Below are 25,847 nucleotides of genomic sequence, written 5' to 3' on the forward strand. Positions count from 1 at the left end.
TCCAGCCACCTTGAAAATATAAACTTGCAGGTAGATAGACAAAATGATCAAATTCTAGGTTTCAGATACAGAATTCAAAAGCATTTTAGGAAATAGTATAAACTATATACTGCTGCTCTCTGCTCAAATTGCACGAGAAATTTTTATTCAAACTCCTCAAAATGTCTTTTCCTCAATGGTGTCCTGGCCCTTCCTGGGCCCCCTCACAGTTTTCCCCGCCCTGCATTTGGCTAGGTCTCTCTTGATCTAGCCTGGCTCCTCCAACTTCTTTTTCTCCCATGAGCTGACTTTTTGGGAAAAGTCAGACTAGCTATCTTTTCAAAATGCCATTCTGGATTTGACAAATTATGGTACTATTTTATTTGGTTCTCTCTTATCCAATATTTCCTAGAAACTGGAAATAAGGTCTAAGGGCTTGATTAGCCCTAAGTTCAACTTTCCTAGTTAGTGCAGTATATTTGATAGGTGACCCTGCACATTCAGGAGGGATGTTGATTTCAGAATACCCTACTAATAGTGATGCTATCTGATCATTTGGTTAAGGTGGCAGTGATAGCCAGACTTCTCCATTGTAAAGGCAGGTTTTCCCTTTTAAAATTAGCAAATAGCCACTGGTCTCATACTTGGGCATCGGGGTGTTTTGAGAACCTTTTATGTGGGTATATATATCTTGACATCCATCCATTTTTAATAAAAATAGCAATATGAGTTATCTAAGACAAAGGTTTAGGTAGGCCAATGAACATATACATAACATTATGTGTTTTATAGTTAAGCACTCCACCCTAAAAAATGGGTGAGCTGATCTCAGCTCAGTTTTACGTCAATTGTACACAGATGACAAGATGGAAGGCTTTAAAAATGTTCAGTGGATGCCCTCTTGTGGTCATCAGTAGACACTCATATACGAATTCTGACACAAATGATCTACAACTAGGTTTAACAGGAAGGGTTTCTAACATGTGAGTAGAATAAAAGGCAGGGACAGGTGGGGTGGGGTGGGGAGCCACAATAGCTACTGACTTCCAAACCTAGCTTTGCTTATTTTTTTATTCTTTTTTTTTAATTTTTTTTTTATTTTATTTATTTATTTTATTTATTTATTTATTTATTTTTTTATTCTTAAAACACTTTCAATTATTTCCAAAGAACTATGGAGATGTTGTTCTCTTCAAATGCAGCATATTGGGGATTACTTAAAAAAAAAAAAAAAAACACCTGAGTTCAAATATTAAGAGTGAATTCCTACATAGTGCACCTATAAAGTGTCTCCCTCCAAAATATAACCTGCATCTAATCAAGCCTTTGAGCCAACCTATAAATTATGGGGTAGAGAAGGTAAATGGCATCCTGGAAAAGCAAAAGGATAAATCTAGAACATGGGACTTTCACAGGACGACTTACCAGGTTCTGCAAGTAGAGGGGAAAGATGGGGTGTAGTGGGGATTGCTTTATATTGAGAGACGAGGAAACATATCCATTAAAAGCAATGTAGGGACCTTGTATGTATTGAGATTTGAAACAAAGCAGGTCTGAAAAGACATTTCCAACACAACTGGGGAATTGTGAACATGGACTTGGGAGATGACACTAAAAACTTACTGTTAATTTTACAAAGTGTGATAATGGCATAGTGATACTGAAGTATGTGGGGATACAATGGCAAGAGGTGTGGGGTTCTGCTTTAGCAGATCTCTGAAAGAAAAACAGTAGATGAAAGCAAGTGTGGCAATAACTTGGGAGCTGCTGAGATGGGGCGTTGCTACGCTATCCTATTTTTGTATATTTTTGAGATTTTTCATAAGAGGTTTTTCTAAAAGGATGAGCCCTTTGTTGTTAAAATGGATGGGATTATTTCTCACTAGCATAGACCCATTATATGGCTTTTCACCAATCTAGACACCAAGACCACAGGTGTCAACCAAATAAGATCTCTATCACAGAATTTAATTTTTTATGGTGGGTGATGGACTTTTTTTAGAAACATATTTTTTAAAGTTTAGTCAGAGACAATAAAACAGGGTAAGCAGAATCACCATGAAATCTTCCCTCGTCTTTTTAATGAACAAATACACTTAATCTAATGAATAGATTAAAAAAATAATTTAATGAATATATCCAGGACCCAGAATTCTAGAGCCAGTAAAGGAAAGCCACATGTAGGGGAGGGAAGCCACTTCATTCAGAAGTATTTCTCCTTGCATTTCCTCCTATTTGTGCATTCTTCTATTCCCAAACTACTTGCATATGGACTCTCATTTGAACTCAATAATCTCTAAGAAAAAATCTGGAATCTGCACCATAAGCAGATTTTATTATTTTTTTAAGATTTTATTTATTTATTCATGAGAAACACACACACACAGAGGCATAGAGACACAGGCAGAGGGAGAAGCAGGCTCCACGCAGACAGCCTGACGTAGGACTTGATTCTGGGTCCCTAGGATCAGGCCCTGGGCTGAAGACGGCGCTAAACTGCCGAGCCACCTGGGCTGCCTGTAAGCAGATTTTAGAAACAAATTCTAATGTGAAAAAATAAAGAGTAATTCAAATCACTGTGGATCCCAGTGTAAATATTTTCTTTAGAGATGGTCACTGCAACATGGTTTTCTAAGAGCTCAAGAGTAAAAACCATCTGAATGTCTAAAAAAGGAAATGATTAGGGATGCCTGGGTGGCTCACTGGTTGAGCATCTATCTGCCTTCGGCTCAGAGCGTGATCCCAGGGTTCCGGGAGCCTGCTTCTCCTTCTGCCTGTCTCTGCCTCTCTCTGTCTGTATCTCTCATGAATAAATAAATCTTAAAAAAATAAAAATAAAAATTGGGACACCTGGGTGGCTTAGCAGGTGAGCAGCTGCTTTTGGCTCAGGGCGTGATCCTGGAGTCCCAGGATCGAGTCCCACATCAGGCTCCCCACATGGAGCCTGCTTCTCTCTCTGCCTATGTCTCTGCCTCTCTCTGTGTGTCTCTTATAAATAAGTAAAATCTTTAAAAATAAATAGGGACGCCTGGGTGGCTCAGTGGTTTAAGCGCTTGCCTTTGGTCCAAGGGCATGATCCTGGGGTTCCGGGATCGAGTCTCACATCGGGCTCCCTACGTGGGGCCTGCTTCTCCCTCTGCCTGTGTCTCTGCCTCTCTCTCTCTCTGTCTCATGAATAAATAAAACCTTTAAAAAATAAAAATAAATAAATAAAAATTTAAAAAGGAACTGTTGGGGATCCCTGGGTGGCTCAGTGGTTTAGCACCTGCCTTTGGCCCAGGGCGTGATCCTGGAGTCCCGGGATCAAGTCCCGTGTCGGGTTCCCGGTATGGAACCTGCTTCTCCCTGTGCCTGTGTTTTTGCCTCTCTCTCTCTCTCTATGTCTATCATGAATAAATCAATAAAAAAAATCTTTAAAAAAAAGGAACTGTTTAAACTGATAGACCCATACAATGGAATACTATGCAACCATTAAAATGGTGATGTTAAACTGTTTAATGTCACAGAAAAATATGTTTCAGATATAGCAAGTAGAAAACAGATTATAAAAGGTGTATATAAGAAAATCTTTTTATGAATACGTGCATACACAGAAACACTTAAATGTCTAGAAAATATTCTGAAAGATTTAAAATTCTGTTTGCTGGTAAAATTAAAGTTCACATCAAACCTTCCACCCCTTATCTCTATTTTCCTTTTTTTCCCTAAGTGAAAATGGATAACTATTACAATATCTAGATAGAGCTGAAATTTAGATATAGTAATTTTCCATAGATCTGATTTTAGATGTTTAACATGGGCCTGTTAGTTTAAGTATTAATGCTGCTTTAAATAATGTATTGCTTACAAAAATATTCAACCACTGAACTATGTAAATACAGAATTGCTTCTCTTCCTTCCCCATGCAATGAGGTAACTGTTACCTCAAAAATTTATGTATAGACACATATCTTGTACACGTATATGCACATGTGATGTTTATAAGCCAAAATAGATCATACAACTTGTTTTCACCTTAATCATAGAAATACCTCTGTGACTCTCCACATATTATCTACTTCGATCTTTAATTGCTGCATAGTATTCCACTAAACACAGCTACTAAAACTTAAAAGTCTCTTGATAGACATTCTGTTTTGGGCTCAATTTATGCTATTGTGGGTAAAAGGCTAATAAAATTCTTTTCCCATTTCATCTTTAGTTAATTCTAGTTATTCTCCTGGCAACCGAGTAAAAAGTGGCATGGTGAATCTACTTCTTTACTAAGCTGCTACCCCTCAACCCCTGTTTGTAGACTGTAGCTAGATTGGGAGAATTATATTCTGATGAGCCCTATCTCTGGTCCTGTGCAGTATAACCTGAAAATGACCTATGCCTATGTAATTATACTGTGATAGGTGCTGGCTCCGATGGGGTAGGAGGCATCTAAGGCAAGGATTCACCCACTGTGAATCCAAGCTTACTGGGCCTGAGCTGTACTGCTAATACTGACCACTGCAGGGACTCCCTTGGAGTATCAGATGTTGCCTTGCTGGCCAGCTGCGGTTCCTGTCTGTATCCCTGAGTAGACTGATGCCATCTGTGCTAATCTCATCAATCTGAAGTACAGGGGAGTAAAAAAAATGCCCCAGAGGGTCCCGCAGCTATCATTAACGGTACAGTGGAACTTTTTGCACATACATCTTTGTGCTGTTTTCTGTTCACTTCCGTGGCAGAAATCCCTACAAAGCAGACTACTAGCAAAATATACACATTATCTTGTTAAAGATTGTGGTCTCCATTGCTAAATTGCTCTCCTAAATTGTACCAAGTTACAGTCTCAGTATCAAATGCGAATGCCCAGGTCTCCAGAACCTAGCTGATATGTGAATCCTACTAACCTGTGCCCATCAGATACGCACGATCTTGTTTTAATTTGCATTTCCTTCATTACTAATAAGGATGAATGGCTTTTCACATGCTTATAACACATGGCTAGTTCTCCTATAAATTGCTTTCATGTCTTTGGCCATTTTTTTTTCTAAACTGGGCTGTTTTTCTTAAGGATTTGGAGTCCTCTTTAGCCTTTACTGTAGTCAAAAATTCTGAGTTTCCTATCATGCTTAGAAAGGTCATCTGTACTCAACAGATCCTAGAAAATTTCTCATACATTTTGTTTTACTTAGGATTAGATTTTTTTAACCCATCGAGAATGTATTCTGGGGTCTGAGGCAAGGATTCAAATTGTTTTCTAAATGGAAAGCCAACTGTATAAGGATCAGGTATTGAATAATCCCTCCTGTCTCCACAGATCTAGTACCACCGAAATTACCCAACAAAGATATTTCCTATGATCTGTTACTGTGCCAGTACCAGTTTGAATTACTAGGTGACTGGTTTCAATATCTATAGGGGATCTCTCCTCTTGATCTCATTAAAATTGTTCTTGGCTGCACGTGATAAAGACTAGTTGACTGCCCTAGTACCTATTTTCCCTTCTTCCCTTCGTAGCACTGAACCAGATTTGGGTAGCAACGTGCCCACCAGGGGTGGATTTCCCAGCCCCGCTTGGATGGGTGACTAAATTCTTGCTAATGAGATGCTGAGCAGAAGTATGTGTGGAACTTCCAGGAATGTGGGTTAAAAACCTATCAGCTGGAAGAACAGCTCCTTTGCATCCCACTTCCCTTTGCTCCCACTTCCTCCTACTGCCTATGGAAGGATGCCCCAAGGATGAGAGAACAGAGAGATGGTAATAGAGGTCCCTGATGACACAGAAAAGAGCCTAACACATCTGGGCTGCTGTCCTAGGAACATCTTTTAGGGGAAAAACAAATTTCTATCTTGTTTAAGCTTGCAGTTCTTCTCTGGTGCATAAGTTAACTTAACCATTGCTGGTAGAAAATAATATCCCATTCACTCTTCTGGATAAAAACCATCAGAATTTTGTATTTCATTAAAACTATGTTCCATGCATAGATTAATTTGAGGAGAATGGGTATCTTTCAGTGTTGTGTCTTTTCATCAAGGAACATAATATATTTTACTATCCATTTGGGTCCTGTGTAAAACAGTTTTTTTTTTAAAGGTTCAACTAAAAATAAATTAAAAAAATAAAAAGGTTCAACTTTGGTGTGTGTATGTGTGTAGGGAAGGGGTGGAGGGTGATGTTTTTCCTTTCCATTGTCTAACTAGTTATTACTGGAATTGTTTTTAAAACTTCATCTAAAAAAAATAAAACATCTCATATTCAGCAACCTTACTGAGCTCCTATTAATTTTAGTTAATGGAGTTGGCTCCTTTGGATTTTCCTGGTAGACAATGACATCAATAACAAATATTGACAATTTTATTTTGCTCCTTCATGGTATTTATTACACATTTTTCTTCCTTTTCTTGTTGCACCGGCTTAACCCTCCAGAAGAACGCGGAAACGTAACATTCATAGTTGGCACCTTGTCTTGTTCCTGGATCTGAATGAAAGTGTATTGGTACAGTGGTTCTCAATTATGGATGAACATGAGAATAACTTGGGGATCATCAAAAACATGGTTTGGGCATCAACCCACTGAATTCAAAATCTGAGGGTGGGGCCCAGGCATGAGCATTTTTAAAGAGGGTGCGATCCACCCTCAGGTGGTTCTGAGGCTCAGCCCTGGTTAAGAACCACTGTCCCTTTTCTTTAACACTAAATAAAGCTCTTTGGCTGTTGTCCTATCATAAATGCTCTGTTAGGACTCCTGCTTCCCAAAGGCACTCTTGGTACCGCACTTTAAAATTCAGAAATGGATGTTGAATGCTATCAAATGCCTTTTCACCATCCACCAGGAAGGTGATAGGATTTTCCTTTCTCTATTAATTACAATGGATCACATTAATATATTTCCTAATTTTGAATGGTCTTTAAATTGTTAGAAGACAGCATTGGATTTGATTTTCTAACATTTTATTTAGGACTTTGGTATAAAAGTTAAGAGTGGTCTATAGTTGGGACGCCTGGGTGGCTCAGTGGTTAAGTGTCTGCCTTGGGCTCAGGAACACTGCAGTTCCAGGAGAGAGTCCCACATGGGGCTCCCAGCAGGGAGCCTGCTTCTCCCACTGCCTCTTTCTGTATCTCTAATGAACAGATAAATAAAATCTGTTAAAAAAAAAAGAAAAAAAGACTAGTCTATAGTTTTCTTATTTTTGTTTTAAATGTGATCTTTGTCAGGTTTGGTGTCACAATTATATAAAGTTTTAGAGAATGAACCAAGTTTTTCATCTTTTGCTATGTGCTGGACCTCTTTATTTTTTTAAAATATTTTATTTATTTATTCATGAGAAACAGAGAGAGAGAGAGAGAGTCAGAGACACAGGCAGAGGGAGAAGCAGGAGCCTGATGCAGGACTCGATCCCAGGACTCCAGGACCACGCCCTGGGCCGAAGGCAGGCACCAAACCGCTGAGCCAACCCAGGGATCCCCTGAACCTCTTTAAATAGTATTAGAATTCTCTTTTCCTTAAAAGCTTGATAGAACTCACTTGAAAAACATCTCTGCCTTTATTATTAAACAAAGTTTGGCAAATTCTATAATACAGCGTTAGCACCTCATCCAGTCACCCAAATACATGGTGACCGATATATGAACTGCTTTGTATACAGAATGGAAGAGTGTTTACTCTTTGGTTTATTGCATCCTGGGAATGTAAGGAAGTGCTTTACAACTTGCAAAGGCAAGTTGAGAAATCCACGGATCCTCACCAACTTATTCTCCGTTCAATGAAACAAATGGAACCATTATAGATGTGCACTGATACAGAAGACCCGGAAAACAGATGGTAAAACGTAATCCCAAATCTTCAAACCTTATGCTTTCATCATTCTTCCAAGAATGTCTTTGGCCTTCTATCTTCACAAATATGTCCTGTTCTAAGCTACCACAAATCCTTACCTGGACCCTGAGTAGCAGCCTCCTAACTCACCTTCCTTTTGGCAGCCTTACTTCTGTCCTGCCTTTCGGTCTTGCCCATGCTGTTCCTTCTGCCTAGAACCCTGTCCCAACACCCACCTGGATCTTCGCCCTTCATAGCTCAGCTCAAAGTCTATTTCCTTGAGTCAATTCCTCAGCACTCTCCCAGTACGGACTAAGTCAGATCTTCTGGGTTACAAGCTCTCATAGTGCTGTCAGGTATCCTTCCTAGCACTTAATTAGATTGTAAATGTAGACTTGTTCATGTGGCCATTGAATTCATCTGTCTATCCTACTCGACTATAGGCTTCATCAGGACATAGTCTGTGCCTGTACTGATGGCTCTTACATGCCCAGCTCCTGCTCTTAGCATAATACCTGGCACTCAGGAAGTGTGATACCTACTGTCTGAATGAGGGCAAATCCAGGTATGTGTAGCCAGAGGGAAATGTCAATCGTAGCACTTGTTTCTTTATATACAGAGTCCTAAGTATTTTACACTTGGCTCAATACCACCTAGGAATAGTGACCAAGTAAACTCATGCCACCCATTTGAGGGTACTTACTGACAAGTTTAGGAAAATGGACAGTGGTTGTTCTCTTACTTGTAAATTCCTCGTGACATATTTTCAATGTATTTAGCTTTGTCTTGTACTCCACAGTGGTAATGGTAAGTCTTAACACAGGCTTTTATTTCACATCCAATAGTAGCACCGGGCTGACTGCAAAGTGTACATTTCTGTTTGAGGGAAGAGAAAAAATAATCATAAGCACTATTTCAAAGTTTTGCAACCTTATTTATTCTATTTTAACCAGACTTCAGCCAAACATTCTAGTTTACAAAGAAAATGGCCAGTTTTCCACAGCAAAAAAAGAGTACGCTGAACTTACTGTTTCGCATACCTGTTAAATTGTGCTGCAATTTTAACCATACTTTGACAGGCTTCCTGATATTAAGTCACTCCCTGAAATTTCCATTATTTACCTATAGTACCCCTCAAAGATGTGACATCTAAACATTAAATAAGACACTCCTCAAAAGTGCCAAACACACAAAAAAATCTATCTTTTAGTGGTTGGCTTCTTCTCCTCCCTGGGACCAGTTCCTTTCCTATTATGACTAGAATAAAGAACACGAAGCCGGGAAAGCAATCTCCCATCAAGAGGGATTGCTACCAAGTAGGTAAAAGGGCAGAGGAAAGCTAAAGGGCCTGAAATCTTTTCAAGATATCACAACTTGGCCTAGATCAGGCTTGCCTTAAGAATGTTCTGATATTAAAAGGTGGTTGTTGACAAAAGGGTTTCATAGTCATGTAAGTTTAAGGAATGCTAGTTTTAGATTGCTTGATTGCAGAACTTCTCACAGCCTTTCTGCAAGAAGGACGACATGGTAAATAGTTCCCAAATTATTGAACTCCCGATGCCCTTATATTTTTGGAGGGGTGTGGGAGCACCTTGATGGACTAACTTCCTTTGGAGCAGACTTGGGAAAATGCTAGGTAGGTCTTTACATGAAAATTCAACTGTGCAGAGGTAAATAAGTTGACCAGGAGAACTGAATTGTTATCCTAGTCACGTATGTGGACTTCAGCCGTACGACACAACAACACTGCTTGATATGGTATGTTGAAGAGATTTTTCTCTCACATATTTTTTAAGTAATATACATTCTGATTTAAAGGAGTTTCATTTTGAAGAGAGTAATTAAAGTATCAAAACTGAACTGGATTTAAATGGAACAGATAACATCAACAATCTTCACACCTTCAAAAATGCAGTTCCACAAAGAAAGAGTCATCTCTAATGGATTCAGATAAAGCTCACCAAAGTCTGAAACCACTAGATGAAAGACTGAAGGGGAACTTCACAACTGAGGGGCGGGGGGATTAGACTCACCACCTGAATCCAAGGATCAGACATTATGACAAGTCTGATGTGACAAAATATGGATGATATAGTCCCACCTGTGAAGTATTCTTACCCCCAAAAATCTTGAAACTGAATCTAATCAAGCCTTTACATCTAACTTCCACTTTAAAAGAAAATCTGGCGGATAGAGGGACAAGTTAAATGGCATCATGAATAAGCAAACAGACAGATAAAACATATGAGATATTCTACAGGACAATTAATTCATTTTCTTCAACAAGTCAATGGCATACGACAAAACAAAAACAGAAACAACAAAGACAAGAAGGGGGGGGAGTGCCCTAGGTTACATCAAGGATATAGAACAACCAAATGCAATGTGTGATCCTCCTTTGGATTCTGATTCACACAAATCAACTTTAAAAAGATACCTTTGAAACAATTGGGGAAATACAAATACAAACTGGGTATTAAATGACACTGAGAACTCATTGTTAATTTATAAGATGTAATGACATAGTGGTTAGGTAAGAAAATGTCCAACTTTTAAGAGATACATACTGAAATATGTAGAGGTGAAATGATATGAAGTCTCAGCTCTGCTTTAAAACACTTCAAGCAACAAGAATAAAAGGCATAGATGAAGCGAGTGCCGCAAATTCTTGATAACTGATGGGTCAAGGTGATGGACAGACGTGTGTTACTAGTCTTTCTAATTTTGAGATGTTTGAAAATTTTCACAAAAAATTTTTAAATTCAAGTCATCTCTAGAGACAATTGCGGTCTTAAAGAAAAGATTTTGCATTCCATTGACATTTTATAATATTCATCAACTGTAAAGGAGTAAGTGATCAATAAAGATGCCAATATTTCTTAAAGCTATTTATTAGTAATTCAGTATGTTTAAAAACATGAGATTTAGGCACATTTTATAAAGAAAACTTAAAGCTATGATAAACATTTTAAGAGACATAACTGTGTATGTGAACTTTAACTAAACAGAAGGCTCTGAAAAAAAATCTTTTCCTTTTATTTGAAAAAAAAAAAAAGAAAAGAATGAATAACAACATGGGGAAGTTCCCGATGCTCTAGTAGGGTTATGAAATTGTTCTTTAAGCAAACTTAAATAATATAACATTTTAAACTTAGTAATAAGGTGTGTCACATTCACATCTTCGTTTATTTTATTAAAAGACCCTCAAATATCCTGAAATATAATCTCAGTGTAATTCTCTTAAGTAATGAAGTTACATAGAAAGAGGAATAAGTTCCAGAAACATCAGCATCCTTTATTATATTACAAATAAGTCAAATATATACTTGCTTTAACATATGAACTACTTTATATATTAAATGCTTTGATGACTGGATAAATTTGAGATGTGTTCTAAATTTAAAGCAGAAAGTCAGAAGAGTTACGTTGCATAGCATAAATATAAAACCACAGACCATTCTTTTTCCTCGCTTAATCTCCTGAAGTACAGTTTTAATATCAAAATCTCCAAATTCTGCTCTTGATGTTGTTGTGAGCTGGACTGTGCCAGAAGAAAATAACTAGAAAAGAAAAATATAGGAACATTTAATGTTCAGAAACCTTGTGAGAAAAGGATTAAACAACAGAATAACAAATATGTTCTATTACTTCAATATCCTGAGAAAGAGAACTTTTCCTTAATAATCAAGTACCAACTCAAGTATTTTTAATACATTCATATATCTGATTAAGATATAACCCAAATTATGGACAAGAGGGGTGCAGGGTGGCTCAGTCACTTGAGCGTCCGGCTCTTGGTTTCAGCTCAGGTCATTATCTCTGGGTCATGAGATTGAGGCCCACGTCAGGCTCCATGCTCGGTAGAGAAGTCTGCATCTCTCCCTCCTCCTCTGCCTGTCCATGCACAGGGGTTCTCTCTTTCTCCCCCCCTCCTCAAATAAATAAATAAATCTTTAATTTTTAAAAAAAAGGACAATAAAACAAAACTAATGTTGCCAGTGTGGAGCTAAGATTAATTTTTTTAAAGATTTTATTTATTTATTCATGAGAGACAGAGACCGAGGCAGAGACATAGGCAGAGGGAGAAGCAGGCTCCTCAGAGGGAGTCCAATACGGGACTCGATCCTGGAACCCTGGGATCACGCCCTGAGCCAAAGACAGACACTCAACCATTGAGCCACCCAGGTGTCCCAAGATTAAATATTTCATTCAACAATGAAGATTTCAATAGTGTTACTTACCCTGTTATCTCCATTGTTTTACGTTTCCACAAAGTTTTAAAAAAATAAGTTTAAACTAGCTAATTTCAACCATAGACGCAGATCAGAATTACCTGCAGATTTTTCTTTTAAGATTTTATTTATTTATTCATGAGACACAGAGAGAGAGAGAGAGAGAGAGAGAGAGAGGCAGGCAGAGACACAGGCAGAGGGAGAAGCAGGCCCCACGCAGGGAGCCCGACGTGGGACTTGATCCCGGGACTCCAGGATCACACCCTGGGCCAAAGGCAGGCATTTAACCGCTGAGCCACCCAGGGACCCCCTGGATTTTTTTTTTAACTAGACATGTGGGATTTATTCCAAGGATGTATATTTCAGAAAAAGCTCCCCAGGCAAATCTGATACCAATCTCTGGTCAAGAACCTCAAATAAAAAAAAATCTATCATTTTTAAAACTTAATCATAAATAGAATGAATTCAATACAATCCAATTAAAAAATGTTTATGTATCCTATATGTCAGATGTGGATCTAATGATGCAAAGATAAAGCCCAGTTCTTCTCTTCAAGGAATGAAGAGTCTGTTAAGGGAGAGGCTCATAAACGAGTAACTGCCGTACATTGTGTGAAGGATAATGATACAGACATGCACGAGGTTATAGTGGAGGCTGAACATGTATCTTCCATGACTAGTTTATAAAGCTGAAATTTTTACAGTTATGAAATAGTTAACTATCACTTATCTGGAATATGGTAACTATAATTAGGATTACTTTAAATCCTACTAAATCAGGGCACCTGAGTGGCTCAATTGGTTAAGCATCTACCTTCGGCTCAGGTCATAATCCCGAGGTCCTGGGATCAAGCCCGAGTATGTAAGCCCTGCATACGTAGGACTCCCCGCTCAGTGGGGAGGCTGCTTCTCTCTCTCCCTCTCACCCTCCCCCTGCTTGTGCTCACTCTCTCTCTCTCTCAAATAAATAAATAAAAATAACAAACTATAGAAATGATCCCTGAAAGTATAGTCTTGGGATTAAAGGGGAAAGGAGAGAAAATGAGTGGGAGAAACCAGAGAGGGTGACAGAACATGAGAGACTCCTAACTCTGGGAAACGAACAAGGGGTGGTGGAAGGGGAGGTGGGTGGAGAAGGGGAGGGAGTGACTGGATGACGGGCACTGAGAGGGGCACTTGACGGGATGAGCACTGGGTATTACACTATATGTTGGCAAATAAAACTCCAATAAAAAAATACAAAAAAAAATTTTTAATTCTAGTTAAAAATAAATAATCTTTAAAAAATCCTACTAAATCAAAAGCTGTATTTTTAAAACTCTAAAGTCTGTAAAGGGGATCCCTGGGTGGCGCAGCGGTTTGGCGCCTGCCTTTGGCCCAGGGCGCGATCCTGGAGACCCGGGATCGAATCCCACATCGGGCTCCCGGTGCATGGAGCCTGCTTCTCCCTCTGCCTGTGTCTCTGCCTCTCTCTCTCTCTCTGTAACTATCATAAATAAATAAAAAAAATTAAAAAAAAAAATTCTCTATTTAAAAAAAAAAAATAAATAAATAAAGTCTGTAAAGATTTGGAACTATAGGATATGCTATTCATAATTCTACACCACTAATGTTGGGGAGAAAAGTACCCTATTTGGTACCAGCTAAGTGCCTTAAAAATAAAAACCTTGGGTTTAAAAGCACATAAAAAGGACCATGCTTACCATGCACTTATAATGTGCAGCTGCCTTCTTGGCATTAAATATATGCAGTTTTCCTCTTGCTTCATTTTCTTCCTCCCCTACATGACAAAATCCACATTTAGGCCTGGTGTCACTAGGGCTGCTTCTATGTGGAGATCTATCTCTCTGCAAATGTAAAAGAGAAAAAAATAACTTAAAAATATGTTATCAGTTCCTTCAAGCTTAATTAACATTTCAAATGATGAGCTTTACCTATAAACACAGTTTAAGTGAAATATTTGTGGTGCTGCAAAAAGTAAGCATCCCACATTTTTCTACTTACATAGGAACTACTTTCCATTTCATCTGTTCCATGGGAGGATGTGGACCTGGTATCTTCCGACAGCCCTTTAAAATTAGTTTTTCGTGGCCTTCCTTTGCGACTTTTCTTTTTACTTTTAGGTGATGCAGGCTCCAGTTCATGTTCATTAAAACTTTCTTCTAAGTCAGCTGCTTAAAAATGAACAAAAGCTTTACATGGACCAATCTTAAAATGAGCATTATTACTTCATGGGTTCTTAGAATACACATTTCTCCTTAGAATGAAATCCCCACCAGAAATGAGGGGAAATGGTCTGTAGTATGCTCAACACAGCAACCTTAACATCTCATATAAATGCAACAAAAATCAAATACAAAAAAATAGTTTTATTTTATTTTTTTTAATTTTTTTTTATTTATTTATGATAGTCACAGAGAGAGAAAGAGAGAGAGGCAGAGACATAGGCAGAGGGAGAAGCAGGCTCCATGCACCGGAAGCCCGATGTGGGACTCGATCCCGGGTCTCCAGGATCGCGCCCTGGGCCAAAGGCAGGCGCTAAACCGCTGCGCCACCCAGGGATCCCAAAAAAATAGTTTTATTATAATCATTCTAACAGTAATTATTTCTTCTGAATTTAAAATTCTATGAAAACAAGTTTTGGGATCTTGACTGTGCTCTAAGCCTGTAAACATTTTCAAACTCTAATAAGTCCATTTTTAGAATGAGCTCTTATATATTTTTTTACCATAGGTTTCAAAGAGTTTTCCCTCACATTGTTGGTGAAATCAGAACACTTAGCTAGAAAATAAACTTACTATAACTTGGAAAATTAAATGAAAATAAAATAAGTATATCTGGGCTGTCCAGTATAGCAGCCATGAGCAAAAGGGTAGCTTTTTACGATTTTAGTCATTTATAATTAAATAAAACCAAACCTCAGTTTCTCACAGTAACCACATTTCAAGTGCTTATTAATCAGTCACATGTTGGAAGTTGCATCTGTACTGAATATCACAGATATAGAATGTTTCTCTCATCACAAAAAATTTCTATCGGACAGCACTGTTCTAAGATAGCTTTTTAAACTATCATGAAACTCAAATGATCATATCCAACAAGGAAGTCATTCATAAGTGAACGAATCACTGATCAAGTAATTAAAACAAATGTTAAATATAAAAGGAATCTCTACTATAGATGGTAAAAAAGCTATGTTGCAAGTTAGTTGTATACTTTAATGGATTAAAGTGTTAAAATGTATGTAGAAATTTTAGAACTGCATTTCCTAGCAATTTGAAAAGAATTTCTACCATTAATGGAAGGGTGTTCCATTCAGCTATTCACTACAAACATTTTCTTTACTGAGGGCCCACTGTACATAAGACAATGTATTTAATGTAAAAGGGAATAAAAATAAAATGTTCACTTGTCTTTTAGCGTCAAACTAGAGAAAGTTTTAGGCACAGCACTAATGCCTTCATTGTTTTTTTTGTTTTGTTTTGTTTTGTTTTAAATTTTTTTTTAATTTTTATTTATTTATGATAGTCACACACAGAGAGAGAGAGAGAAAGGCAGAGACATAGGCAGAGGGAGAAGCAGGCTCCATGCACCGGGAGCCCGACGTGGGATTCGATCCCGGGTCTCCAGGATCGCGCCCTGGGCCAAAGGCAGGCGCTAAACCGCTGCGCCACCCAGGGATCCCCCTTCATTGTTTTTTAAATAAAAAACAATCCCAGGGACTAATTTCACTCCCAGGGACTAATTTCTCAATGAGAAAGCATATCAACTTCTATTCATAGATGCCAATATGTTTCCTAATAAATACCTCAATAAAAAAATAAAAAAATAAAAATAAATAAATAAATAAATACTTCAATGGTTTTTAATTCTTTATTATTTCAGAAATAAAAACATAATCATTATGGCAAGAAAAGGGTAATTCAATTAGTATATCTGAATACATAAACTCAAGAAACTGAAAGCATTAGACTGCAAAACAGTTAATAAAAATTTATATCACTGCAACTTCACATAACCACCATAGAATTTGAGGAAGGAAAAAAGGGGAAAAGGTAGAAGTGGATAGCGTTTTGTAGGCAATGAGGCAAATTCATGTAGCTAACTCCCTGTGAAGACAGAGAAGTCAAAGATACCTTCTGGTGGGGGGAATAAGGTAACCAGGTGATGGGCATTAAGGAAGGCATGTGATGGAATAAGCACTGGGTGTTACATGCAACTGATGAATCACTGAAAGCTACCTCTGAAACTAATACTACACTCTATGTTAATTAACTGAATTAAAATAAAATTTCAGGGCAGCCCCGGTGGCGTAGCGGTTTAGCGCCGCCTGCAGCCCGGGGCATGATCCTGGAGACCCTGGATCGAGTCCCACATCGGGCTCCCTGCATGGAGCCTGCTTCTCCCTCTGCCTGTGTCTCTGCCTCTCTCTCCCTCTGTGTCTCTCTCATGAGTGGATAAATAAAAAAAAAACCTTAAAAAAAATAAAAAAAAATAAATAAATAAAATAAAATTTCAAAAAATAAAAAATAAATTTTAAAAAATACCTCTTGATCTTAACATTGTAGCAAATTTCCTATCAGGACTACATCACCGACTTAAACTTCAAACTGACAATTTTTAAGACACAGAATTTCATTAGAGCTGTTAGAATTACTTGCACTTGCCCCACATTAAATTCTTTAAAATGAAAAATCCTAAGCAAATGTTTCATTCTAATACATGTTACACATGTGATATACACAATATTCTGTTAAAATGAAAATAATAACCACTAACACTGTAACACTACATTCTTAAACAAACACTCTTAGAGAAATTACTTAACTGATTCCATTCCATTATCAGGCCAACATGACTAGTTTTCCACATGGCTTTTTCTTTTTTGGTCCTAAATATGGAACCATTTGATGTAAAATTTTAGGGGACTTTAATAGCAATCATAAAAGACTGACAAATTTAACTACATTAAATTTTCAAACTTACATAGCAAAAAAAGGTGCTAAAGTTAAAAGGCAAACATAAACTAGAAAAACTCTGCTGCAATTGTGAAAAAGGATCAGTATACTTATGATGGAAGCTCATAAGAGATTAAAGTCCCAACTGAAAAATGGACCAAGCATATGATCAAGAAATTCTCAGAATATAAGTAGTTAAACATACAGAAAATTTGACTTGTCTAGAATCAAACTGTAAATTAAGGGATAAATCATTTTCACCTATCAAAATAGCAGACTTTACTTATAAAAAGCAACAATAACAGAATAAGAAAAGTGTTGAAATAAAAATCTAAAAGCCACCCCACAAAACTATTGAGCTACACCATGCTTCTGGATGAACAGGATTAACATCAAGATGTCAGCTCTCACTAATCTAATTAATGCAACTGTAATAAAATGGTTGATCCCACAGTTTTCTGGAAGAGTAAATATATAATACCCAAGAATATTTTTTAAAAGAATCAAAATGTACTATAAAGAAACATCAGTTAAAATCCTGGCACAGGAAGAGACCTATATCAGCAGAAGAGAAAGCAAGATTGAAAATAGACCCATAAGCATATGGGAATTCAGCGTATAACGGCAGCATTTCAAATGAGTGAGGAAAAGACACGATGGCATAACTGGCTATCCATTTTTTAAACACTGAGATTCCTTTCCTCATACCATATGAAAAAAAATCTCATCATAAAATAACAAACTATAAATGTAACAGAGAAGAAAATGGAGGAAAGTATTCTTTTTAATCTTGGGTCAAGACACCTAAGAAGTCATAAAGGAAAAAATTGAGATCTGACTAAACATTAGAAACTTTTGCATGGGGGTTCCTGGGTGGCTCAGGTGGTTGGACAGCTGACTCTTATTTCAGGTCCAGTCCTGGAGTGGAGCACCAGGTGGGGCTTTGTGCTCAGCGGGAAGTCTGTTTGAGGATTCTCTCCCTTCCCCTCTCCCTCTGCCCCTCCCGAGGCTGGCCTATACTCTCTCTCATAAATAAATAGATCTTAAAAAAAAAAGAAGGAAAGAAACCTCTGCATGGCACAAGGCACCATAAACAGAGTTAGAAGACAAATGATAAACTGGGAAATCATTTGCATTTAGTGACAGAAAATTAATACCTCCATTATAGATATCACTCACCACGAATCAATTCCAAAAGGACAAGCCTCAAAAGAAAAATGCACAAAGGATAGAAACTGGCAATTCACAGAAAAAATATAAACGATTGAAAAAAAGATAAACAGAAGCCTAATTGTACCAGTTGATAAGAAAAGTAAAAATTAAATGAGATCATCAGATTTGCAAAAATTAAAGACTGATAACGTCCAGCACAGAGGCAGGAAATACACAGCACAGTTGGAGGGAGCATAACCTGTATGTGTGTGACAGTCCTTTCCCTAATGTTAAATCCAAACTCCTTTTTAAAACTTGACCCTAGAGGGGGATGCCTGGGTGGCTCAGCGGTTGAGCATCTGCCTTTGGCTCAGGGTGTGATCCCGGAGTCCAGGGATTGAGTTCCGCATTGGGCTCCCTGCATGGGCTCCCTGCACGGAGCCTGCTTTTCCCTCTGCCTATGTCTCTGCCTCTCTCTGTGTCTCATGAATAAATAAATTTTAAAAATCTTTAAAAACTTGACCCTATAGGGGCACCTGGGTGGCTCAGTGGTTGAACATCTGCCTTTGACTCAGGTCATGATATCATGGTCCTGGGATTGGGTCCTGCATTGGGCTTCCTGGGTGGGGGAGGGGAGCCTGCTTCACCCTCTGCCTATGTCTCTGCCTCTCTGCATCTCTCATGAATAAATAAAATCTTAAAAAATAAAATAAAATTTGACCCTATAGAATCACTTGTATAAATATGTAATCATATATGTACAAGGAAAATCAATGCAGTCTTATTTGTATTAGTATAACAAATAAATGTAAATGATTTTTATCTAATAGAGAAATTCTTAAACTGTGGTTCTATTTATTCTATGGGATATAACATAATGATTTAAAAGAATGAATTCGGGCAGCCCCAGTGGCTCAGCGGTTTAGCGCCTGCCTTCGGCCCGGGGCGTGATCCTGGGGTCCCGGGATCGAGTCCCACGTTGGGCTCCCTGTGTGGAGCCTGCTTCTCTCTCTGCCTCTCTCTCTGTGTGTCTCTCATGAATAAATAAATTAAAATCTTTAAAAAATAAATAAAATTAAAAAAAAATAAAAGAATGAAGTCAATCAATGGGAAAAAAAGACAAGATTACTTCAATGGAGGAAAATAAAAACAATGAGGTCAATCTGTAAACACCAATAGGAAAGGAGGTCTGTGATAAATCACAGAATAAACAAAAAGCAAGTAGCATAAGAGAGTACATACATATTCTACGATGCTACTGTAGTTAAATGTGCATAGATGCTATCTACATAGGTTTGTATGGAGGTAAACAAGGCTCTGGGAAGATGTCCACCAAACTTATTACCAGTTACTCCTAGAGAATGTGACTTCACTGTGAGGGGAGGGCTTTTAGAACTGCTTTAATTTAATATTATTGTACTATTTTAATTTTTGAAGCAATGCATAACGGACTACTTTGGCAATTAAAAGAACTCATAACATCCAGTGTGGTAAAAGAAGTAAACTTATCCACCATGGATGGGACTACAATCTAGCACAATCTTTACAGAAAGTAACATTGGGAAAAAAAAAAAAGTAACATTGGCAATGTGTCTATCAGGAACCTTAAAAGACTGAACCCTCTGACCCAGTGATTGGACTTTGGGGAATTTATCCTAAAAAATAAATTGAAAATGCACATGAAAAAAACAATATGAGACTAGTCACAGTACCTTTGTCTAAATTATTCATGGTTACATGGTTACAATAGGTCCCCCCCAATTCGAAAATGTTTTAATATTAATTTTTTTCTTCTTCAAGAATAATTATAAAAGAACTCTGCATAAAAAGTAAAAAATCTTTCTTTCCACCTTCTAGTTCCACCTGCTCCACACTCCCAGCTGGTGTGCTAGCTTTCTATGCCTCCCTTCTTCCTCCCTCCCACCCTTAACTGCTTTTCTTTTCAACCTCAAGGGCTGAGAGCCTGGTTTTGAATCCTGGAACTGCCAAAGACTCTGTCCTCTTGCCTCAGAGCCACCTCACAGGGCCCATGAATGAACTGAATGAGTTAGTTTCCATAAGAACTAAATTTAGAACAGTGCCTGGCACGTGAAACACTCTCCGTACCTGTCAGCTATTATATTCCCTGTGTGTGTTTTTTAAAAGGATACACAGGGCAGCCCCGGTGGCGCAGCAGTTTAGCGCCGCCTGCAGCCCAGGGCGTGATCCTGGAGACCCTGGATCGAGTCCCACGTCAGGCTCTCTGCATGGAGCCTGCTTCTCCCTCTGCCTGTGTCTCTGCCTCTCTCTCTCTCTCTGTGTCTCTATAAATAAATAAATAAAATATTTTAAAAAATTTAAAAAAATAAATGGATACACAAACAAATGGCATTCTAAGCATACTATTCTGCATCTTGCTCTTTTCTACTTATTTTATAAATTGGAAATATGCCAAATCTAAGAGCTAACATTTGAGCTTTTGGGATGCTGTCTGTGCCAGATATGCTATGCAGTTTATACACACAATCTCATCTGAGCCTCATGACCATCCCTGCAAGTTTGTATATATCACCACCCTAGTCCCTCATTTTAAGATAAGGAAAAGTTCAGAAAGGTTCAAGAATTTTAGCCAAGGTCACAAAGCTAGGAAGGGGCAGACCTGGGACAAATATATGCCAGTAAATTACAACTTGCTTTTAAAGTGGTAATACCCGGGGATGCCTGGGTGGCTCAGCGGTTTAGCACCTGCCTTCAGCCCAGGGTGTGATCCTAGAGACCCGGGATCGAGTTCTGCGTTAGGCTCCCTGCATGGACCCTGCTTCTACCTCTGCCTGCATCTCTGCTTCTCTCTCTCTCTGTGTGTGTGTGTCTCTCATGAATAAATAAATAAAATCCTTAAAAAAAATAAAGTGGTAATACCCAGGATGCCTGGGTAGCTCAGTGGTTGAGTGTCTGCCTTTGACTCAGGTCGTGACCCCAGGGTTCTGGGATGGAGCCCCACATCCAGGTCCCTACAAGGAGCCTGCTTCTCCCTCTGCCTATGTCTATGCCTCTCTCTGTGTCTCTCATGAAGAAATAAAATCTTTAAAAAAATAAAGTGGTAATACCCATTGTCCTGAAAATACACAATTTCCAGTGCTCCTGGAATTTAGAAAAAGGATAGTTTTACATAGGCTCATGTCTGCAGAGAAATGCTCTGGAAGTATACTTAGGAAACCAACAGTGGTGGTTGCTTGTAGCAAAGCGGTTTGGAAACAGATATAAGGGTAAGGGTGGGACGAAAGCTCGCTAAAGATGTGTACTCTTTCGTATTGCTGATGTTTGTACAATGTTTATATACCTCTTCAAACAAATGAATGCAATCCAAAACCAAAGCCTTAATCTTATTTCACAGCTGCAATTCCTAAAACTGCAGGCTGATGAGGCAAGTGACGAAACAAGGCTGTGTTCCTTCAGGTAAAACGGATCATTCCTAACCTTTATGAGCACAGCTCCTAAGTGCCTAGGTCACCTCGGAAAGGCCAAGCCCCTCCCTATTACCCAATTGCCACGATAAGGCACAGGAGTGACTGACTTACCGAGACACCAAGTCTCATCCTCCTCGTATGGCCAAGCCCAATATGTTCCTTTATCAATTCTCTTCTTCCTGATCAGTATCTTTCTCATCTTCTCCCTTCCTGGCTTAAGCTCCATTGCCTTTCCTCCCCCAAAGTCTCACATCGGTTAACCATATGAAGTAGAAAGGACTCCTGAACAGAAAGTCTTAAGACTGCCACCTACTAGGTCTTAAAACTTGGTAAAGTTAGTTAACACTCATGAGGCAAAGTCTCCTGATGTAACAAATGGAACTAATAACACCTTCCTGAAAAGGATGCCTCAAGAAACTGTGAAAAATGCCTTGTAAACTATAAAATTTTATTCAACTGTTAGTTATTACTCTTGTCATACCTTGTGTAGACTGTGAGCTCTTTGTCAAGAGGCTTATTTTCTAAATTACCCAATGCCCCCACACCCAGGAGGCACTCAATAAATGTGTATTGGAATTATTTTGAAAACAAAAGCAAAATGACAAGCATTATGATTAGGGTAAGCATCACCACCTCTGCTTTGCATCTTTAGGGCTGAAACAAAAGGAAGACTGGAGGTTACTTGCCCTGCCTTCTCCAATGGAAACTCAATGTGCATGTGCTCTGCATAAACCGCTTTTTTGGCAAAGGTAGGAGATAAATGATTTTGTGCATATTCATATACATATGCACATATAAACATGCAGCATACATCAAAAATATTAATACTTATTAAGTGTGCTAAAATGAAATGGATCTGGAATTTCATTCAAAATAATCCAGATGGACAAAGTAGGTAAGGGGTGTAGATGAAACGAGACTGGCCACAAGCTGATTGATGATGGCTAAAGCTAGGTGATGGGGCTTTTTTTCAAACATACTTTTGTGTATGTCTGATACTTCGATAATGAGTTTGTAAAGTATGCTAAATGAAAGATGAGGGTAAATAGTGCCTAGCACAGCACTTTGCACATAAGTAGTCAATAAATCTGGTGAATCAAAAAAATATGGAGTAAGTTCTAGCAGAGGGCACAATGTGAATATGTTACTAAAATTTTCTAAGTTAAATCACAAATACAATTTAAATTCTATTATCTTCCAAGGAAGAGCACACGAATGTAGTATTTACTGAGCACTTTACTATGTGCCAGAAACACTGCTAAGACCCTTAAGCACATTATTTCATTTAATCCTTACAATAATTCTACAAGGTAGGTTTTTTTCCTAAATCCCCATTTTACAAATACTGTATCTAAGGCTCCAGGAGATACTAAATAACTTGCCCGAGACCACGTGGCTAGTAAGTGGCAGAAATGAGATTCAAACATAGATCTGGGGATCCCTGGGTGGCACAGTGGTTTAGCGCCTGCCTTTGGCCCAGGGCGCGATCCTGGAGACCCGGGATCGAATCCCACGTCGGGCTCCCGGTGCATGGAGCCTGCTTCTCCCTCTGCCTGTGTCTCTGCCTCTCGTCTCTGCCTCTCTCTCTCTCTCTCTCTCTCGCTCTGTGACTATCATAAATAAAAAAAATAAAAAAAAAAAACAAATATAGACCTGATTTCAGAGCCCATATTCAACCAGTATACACGACTGCCTTTCTGGTACTTCATAAAGCTATTCAGTGTTACAAAAACTTAAAAGGTTTTTAGAGTCACTGATATCATAGTAAAATCTCCCTAAACTTACATTTGATAAAAGTAATGAAGATTGGAAGGTGCAGTGCATTCTAGAAAAACCAAGGGGAAGAAAATACTAAGGGAATATGAAAGCAGGCAAAGGCTTTGAATCTACATAGATGATAACACACTTTCAACATACTTCTAATATAACTATGGTGACTCTAGTTCTTGAAACACAAATTGAGTCATATGATTTGACAAGCAATCTCTAAAATAAGTTTCCAAACTGTCTGTTAAAGGCAAGCTCTTCCGAGGTTAAGCACAGGAGATTTCTTTATGCTGACTGTCTTTTATGGTCCCTGCAAGTCATTGTGGCATTTATCACTAAGCTACTTCTAAGTAATCTTAGACTTACAAATTCCTATACATCCTCCACCCAAATGTTAGCACCTTACCACATCTGCTTTATCACTCACTCTTTCTTCATTCATTTGTATACTATTTTCTGAAAGGTTTAAGATGCAAATATGATGCCCCTTTATCTCTAAGTAATTCCATGTGTCACCCCTGTATTTCAATCAGTTGGTCACATATCTGTCACTAAATGGTATCTTCCCCCCCCCCTAAAAAAAGCCAAGACCCTGTTTTATTAATTCACCTTGCTCTGCTAACACCTGATACAAGAAAAGTCACAGGAGGCAGAAAGGTCACCCCAAAATAAGTGATGCTTTAAATACCATGCTTTGTTTCAAGTCAAAGAAAAGAGATTACAAACATTTCTTGAGCACCCATACCATGCCCATCATCCTGTACTGGGTAGTTTAACAAAAATAATAAGCCACAAGTTTGGCTACTTACAATGTCAAGAACCTAAACTGAGCTGAGCTTATGTTTGTGATCACGACTTAAGAATCTACACATTCTTGCTGCGGATAGCTAACACTCAGCATCTACTCTACTGCTTTCTATCTCATCACAGATGACTTTGCTCCACATAAATTATTAAACAGAAAAGCTTTAACCCCTTAATGAAAAGGATTTTAGAAGAACCACAAGAAAGACGTAATCACAGTTCCTTGTAGGTACTCATTTACTGATGACAAGCTGTCATGTTCAAGTACTTCTACAATACAGAAACTAGCAGTAGTTATAAGCTAGACCTGTATGTTATTACCATTATTTAACATTTTTTAAATATTTCTTTAAAAAAAAAAGGTAAAGAATATACCTATTATCTAAATACATAGGCCGAAGGGGAGAAAAACATAAAGATGCAGGATTTAATTCTGGCTTTTCCTGTCCATTTTTTATGTATAAATTCCTATTAAGACTAGGACGGCACTACACCATTTTAGGTGCTCAACAACCACATGTGGCTACTGACTACCATACTGGACGATTCAAATACAGAACACTTCCACTGTCACCGTACTTTCTACTAGACTGCCTTATTGAACCATTAAGTCTGTATCCCCCTGTAAAAAACACTGCACCTAAAGTACACGTCACTCAGCTAAATGACTGCTTCTCAAACTTTAATGTGCAAAAAAACCACCTGGGATCTTGCTAAAGTGGTGATTCCTATTTAGTAGGTCAGGGTGGGGCTTGAGATTAGGCGTTTCTAACTAACTCCCACTTATCAATTTTGCTGGTACACCAACTATGCTACCTTCCCCCCTTCCATGTTGCTAACAATTACCAACTCCCAATCATTCTATCCCATGAATAAGATTTTCTTTAGCATACAGCTTACAGCTCTTTTTTCCTTCCTCGCCCCTGCCGCATCCTGGGTGATTTCAAGAACACAGGACAACCCAAGCAAGTTCCTTGACCTTCAATGGTATCTTCCACCAACTACCCAATCCCTATAATCACATCTAGACACCTTTACAATCACCTAAAAATGGTTCAGATCACTGAAATCACTATAAATCACGCACACTTTGGTACCACAAAATGATTGCTTCCCCAAGTACTTTCATTCACATTGCTCTTCAACCTTATCAGGACCCCCTGTCTATTAATTCCTTCCTGATTCTTTTTTTCCTGTCTTCACTTCCTTATCTTAGATTTTTTGCCTTGCAAATATCCTGAACTCCCTTTTACCTTTACTTCTTTGTGGAACATACTTGGCAAAAATCCCACTTCTGAACTAACCAACTAACCCTTTTCTCTGTGCTATACACAGGATCCTGAATTGCTAAAGGAAGTCACACAACCTGAGGGTATCACTATATACATTAATGGTTAGCAACCTTAAGTGAGCCCTCTATCCAGTCTGGAAACCTTACGTTTCTCTAGGCAAACTTCCTCTCCCAGTCTTCACAACTATTCTTTCAAAGTTTCTCCTCTCTCCCCCTACATTCTCCTTCAAACAGACCAGTTAGGAACTACCTCTCCCTTTTCCTTCTCTTGTAATAGGGCAATTCTTCTGTTTGCGCACTGAATCTCCCTCCTTCCTGGACCTTTGATCTCTTCTTGCCTATCAGATCCTTTCTCATAAGCATTTATATATCAACCATTCTGCTGCCCTCCCAAAAAAAGGCCAACTAAGTGAAAGAAGCCAATCTGA

The 25,847-nt window shown here is 38.3% G+C and overlaps 1 protein-coding gene, 1 long non-coding RNA gene and 1 pseudogene across 4 annotated transcripts in view; 1 reads left to right on the plus strand and 2 right to left on the minus strand.

Moving 5' to 3' along the window:
* Positions 1 to 25,847, plus strand: part of LOC144308521 (uncharacterized) — a 129,322-nt gene that overhangs the window by 22,272 nt on the left and 81,203 nt on the right. Inside the window, exon 2 of the long non-coding RNA XR_013374999.1 lies at positions 22,210 to 22,306. This is a non-coding gene — a long non-coding RNA (uncharacterized LOC144308521). The remainder of the gene's footprint in view (positions 1 to 22,209; positions 22,307 to 25,847) is intronic.
* Positions 1 to 25,847, minus strand: part of PHF6 (PHD finger protein 6) — a 51,686-nt gene that overhangs the window by 3,931 nt on the left and 21,908 nt on the right. For 2 of the 3 annotated variants that reach the window (XM_077889122.1, XM_077889120.1), the window contains 4 exons: positions 14,006 to 14,175; positions 13,705 to 13,848; positions 11,225 to 11,329; positions 8,512 to 8,645 (listed from right to left, as the gene is read on the minus strand). In XM_077889122.1, coding sequence (XP_077745248.1) covers positions 8,512 to 8,645; positions 11,225 to 11,329; positions 13,705 to 13,848; positions 14,006 to 14,175 — 553 coding nt within the window. The remainder of the gene's footprint in view (positions 1 to 8,511; positions 8,646 to 11,224; positions 11,330 to 13,704; positions 13,849 to 14,005; positions 14,176 to 25,847) is intronic. The other variant, XM_077889121.1, reaches the window with a different exon arrangement.
* On the minus strand, positions 12,891 to 13,017 carry LOC144309338 (small nucleolar RNA U3; annotated as a pseudogene).

This window comes from Canis aureus, chromosome X (assembly GCF_053574225.1).
Source record: "Canis aureus isolate CA01 chromosome X, VMU_Caureus_v.1.0, whole genome shotgun sequence".
Lineage (NCBI taxonomy): Eukaryota > Metazoa > Chordata > Mammalia > Carnivora > Canidae > Canis > Canis aureus.